Source organism: Otolemur garnettii, unplaced genomic scaffold (genome assembly GCF_000181295.1).
Source record: "Otolemur garnettii isolate 467f Iridium unplaced genomic scaffold, OtoGar3 scaffold00041, whole genome shotgun sequence".
NCBI lineage: Eukaryota > Metazoa > Chordata > Mammalia > Primates > Galagidae > Otolemur > Otolemur garnettii.
The window spans coordinates 1,355,834-1,356,942 of NW_003852436.1; the positions used below are offsets into that span (position 1 = coordinate 1,355,834).

The following is a 1,109-nucleotide window of genomic DNA, read 5'->3' on the forward strand; positions in this document are numbered from 1 at the left end:
GGGGGCAGGAGAAAGTGGTGGTAGATTTAGGCAATAAATTTTCATTAGTTATCAAAACGGATTTCTTGAGAGTACTGGCTACTCCAAACCTGCTTATACTCATTTGCCCTCAGAACTGGTAATCCTGAATATTTAAGCGGATAAGATGTTTTACTTTATCATTCTCTAACTTTATTAGTGTTTTAAACTTGATTGCTAAAGAAATGAAGTGTTTTCCTCTTGTCCACGTTAATGGAATGGACAACTATAGATTTATTCTTTTTTATATTACATATATTATGCATGAAGTATAGATTCAACAAAAGGGTAAAAAAAGACAGCCCTCCTGCATGAATGACTAATGTCTCGCACCCTGCAATGAGGAGTGTGACAGTTCAGTTTAGAACCTTGAGGTTCAAAAGAAAGAAAAAAAGTTGAAAAAGAAGATGAATGTGAGGAAAGAAAAATGGAAGAAAGGCAAAGGAAAGCACATGGACGAACTGTAAAAAACGAAAAATCACAGTATGGGCGCAGTTGCAGGAACTTTTCTGTGGTGTCTGTAATTCATATACTTTTCTGTATGTTTAAGAATGTCAGCTTTGGTCTACTGGAAATTTCAGGGACTTTAGAGTACTGAGCTAGAATCTTCTTTTCTGCAACTTTAATTCTCTCAGTTTAAGAATTTTTCTCTGTGAAACAGAGAAAAGTACATCTTAGTCATTGAGCTAACGTGTGCCAGACTCAGAGCATGCGTGTGTGTGTGGTGTGTGTATACACATATATACATACATTTCCTTCTATTGCCTAGTCAGAAAAAAATTTCGTTTAAAAACTACATTACCCAAAATTCAGATACTTGATTTTACTACTAAAATAGTGTCTTTATAAAAATCATGCCTTTACTTTTTATTTAGTAATAAACTCTTTGATAAACTATTAAGAATTTTTAAGATTACCATGTGCTAAAAGTTTGATCCAACAAAATAGATATATTACTTACCTATGAATCCAAGAATTGAAAACTCAATGTAAAACCACTTATGTGATGTCATATTATGTACAAAATTCCTTATTTTTGTAAGGTACATCTCTTTAGCTATAATATCATCTTCCAGCTGGAAAAAAAACAA

At 32.7% G+C, this 1,109-nt stretch overlaps 1 protein-coding gene across 1 annotated transcript in view; it reads right to left on the bottom strand.

Moving 5' to 3' along the window:
* MGAT4D (MGAT4 family member D) overlaps window positions 1–1,109 on the bottom strand; it is a 64,332-nt gene that overhangs the window by 28,046 nt on the left and 35,177 nt on the right. The window contains exons 8-9 of the mRNA XM_012805387.2: window positions 980–1,094; window positions 90–124 (exon numbers count right to left, since the gene is read on the bottom strand). Of these exons, the coding sequence (XP_012660841.2) occupies window positions 90–124; window positions 980–1,094 (150 nt within the window). The remainder of the gene's footprint in view (window positions 1–89; window positions 125–979; window positions 1,095–1,109) is intronic.